This window comes from Octopus bimaculoides, chromosome 4 (genome assembly GCF_046866305.1).
Source record: "Octopus bimaculoides isolate indiv1 chromosome 4, ASM4686630v1, whole genome shotgun sequence".
NCBI lineage: Eukaryota > Metazoa > Mollusca > Cephalopoda > Octopoda > Octopodidae > Octopus > Octopus bimaculoides.
The window spans coordinates 16912282-16913725 of NC_142931.1; the positions used below are offsets into that span (position 1 = coordinate 16912282).

General features: G+C 33.2%; 1 protein-coding gene across 1 annotated transcript; it reads right to left on the reverse strand.

Moving 5' to 3' along the window:
* Nucleotides 1–371: 371 nt before the first annotated feature.
* LOC106875190 (uncharacterized) lies at nucleotides 372–1112 on the reverse strand. Its single transcript, XM_089350037.1, has one exon. The coding sequence runs from the start codon at nucleotides 1026–1028 to the stop codon at nucleotides 387–389; it is 642 nt and encodes a 213-aa protein (XP_089206163.1). The 5' UTR covers nucleotides 1029–1112; the 3' UTR covers nucleotides 372–386.
* Between the last annotated feature and the right edge of the window lie 332 nt (nucleotides 1113–1444).

The window sequence follows — 1444 nt, forward strand, 5'->3', positions numbered from 1 at the left end:
TGAACCAGTCATCATGAGATGATACTAATAAGAAAAATACAGAATTTAATTGATAAGAACGAGGGTAGAATTTTGAAATAGCTGTCCATCGAAGTCCCATACATCATGAAATAGGGAAGATATAGATATATATATATAAATTATAGGTCCAGATGGAGTAGATTACATATACTCTGGACCAAATTATATATTATACATACGTATGTAATCCTGTGTTTTAAACAATGGAAAAATTACGATCCAGAATACATTTTTTTTACCTCCCAAAATTTTCAAGCTTTTACATTTTTGTCCCACCCTCTAGCTTGCCTCTGACTTCCGTAACTTTTCTCTTTCCCATGAGGCAAGGGACTTCGGGGGACAACAATTTCAAAATTCTGGCAAAATTACGTTACGTGTAACAAAGGTAGTATAATAAAAGTATCAGAAATGAATAATGAACAAATAATTACTTGAATAGCTTCATCGATGTTATTGCTTTGCAGTTGATACCACAATTGTTCAAGTTGGATATCCCTGTGTGTTACCTCTGATCTACGGAACATGCAGAATAACTTCACCATTCGCTCGATACAATTCAATCGGTCTTTCACCGGGTTAGAATATAGGAGTTCGAAGCCAAGTTTCCACGCAGAACGTTTCAAATCACAAGTCGTCTCCTGGTGAGAAATACTTAGTATCTGAGCTAACTCATACCAACGGTGCATCAATAAACATTCACGCAAAAGAAACTCTAGTTTTTGTGGAACACCTCGAGTATTTTTCTCGTAAGATAAATTGTTTTTTTTAGCCAGCTCACACCAAATGTTTTCCAGCCATTGAAATTCCTCGTCGGTTGATACATCTTCATCTATAGTTGAAAGGAAATTATTATAACCTTCCGTGTCATGTAAAATAATTGATAATATTTTCTTCATCCGCCTCAAATGAACTTTGATCGCAACATCTGTATCATCGCATAAACTATCATCACTTCTGTCACTTAAATTACTTTCTGAATCATCGTCGGATTGTAGCCTTTCGGCCATAATTTCTAACAAAAGACCATGTGCTTAGACAGGAAGTAACAAACAAGTTTGTAAACAATTCGGTGTAAGACGAAAAAGAAGCACGTTGAAATATGCGTAAGATAGTTGTATGCTTCTGTTATGTGTACAATAATCAAAATGTCTTCAATAATCTGAACATCCAAATGATATATATATTTTTTAATCAATAACAAATGACAAGAATAATAAGAAACAGATTCAGTATTGAATACAGATATTTTTCATATAACAGGTAAATCGTTCAAGGGAGGTAATTCCAAGTGTAAAAACTGCTTAATTGCTGAGAATATTAAATGATGGTAGCTATATGATGTAGATCCTATCATTACTATTAATATTCTCAGCAATATATGAATTAATTGTTAAATTAAAAGATATGCAGGTTATATAAGCTG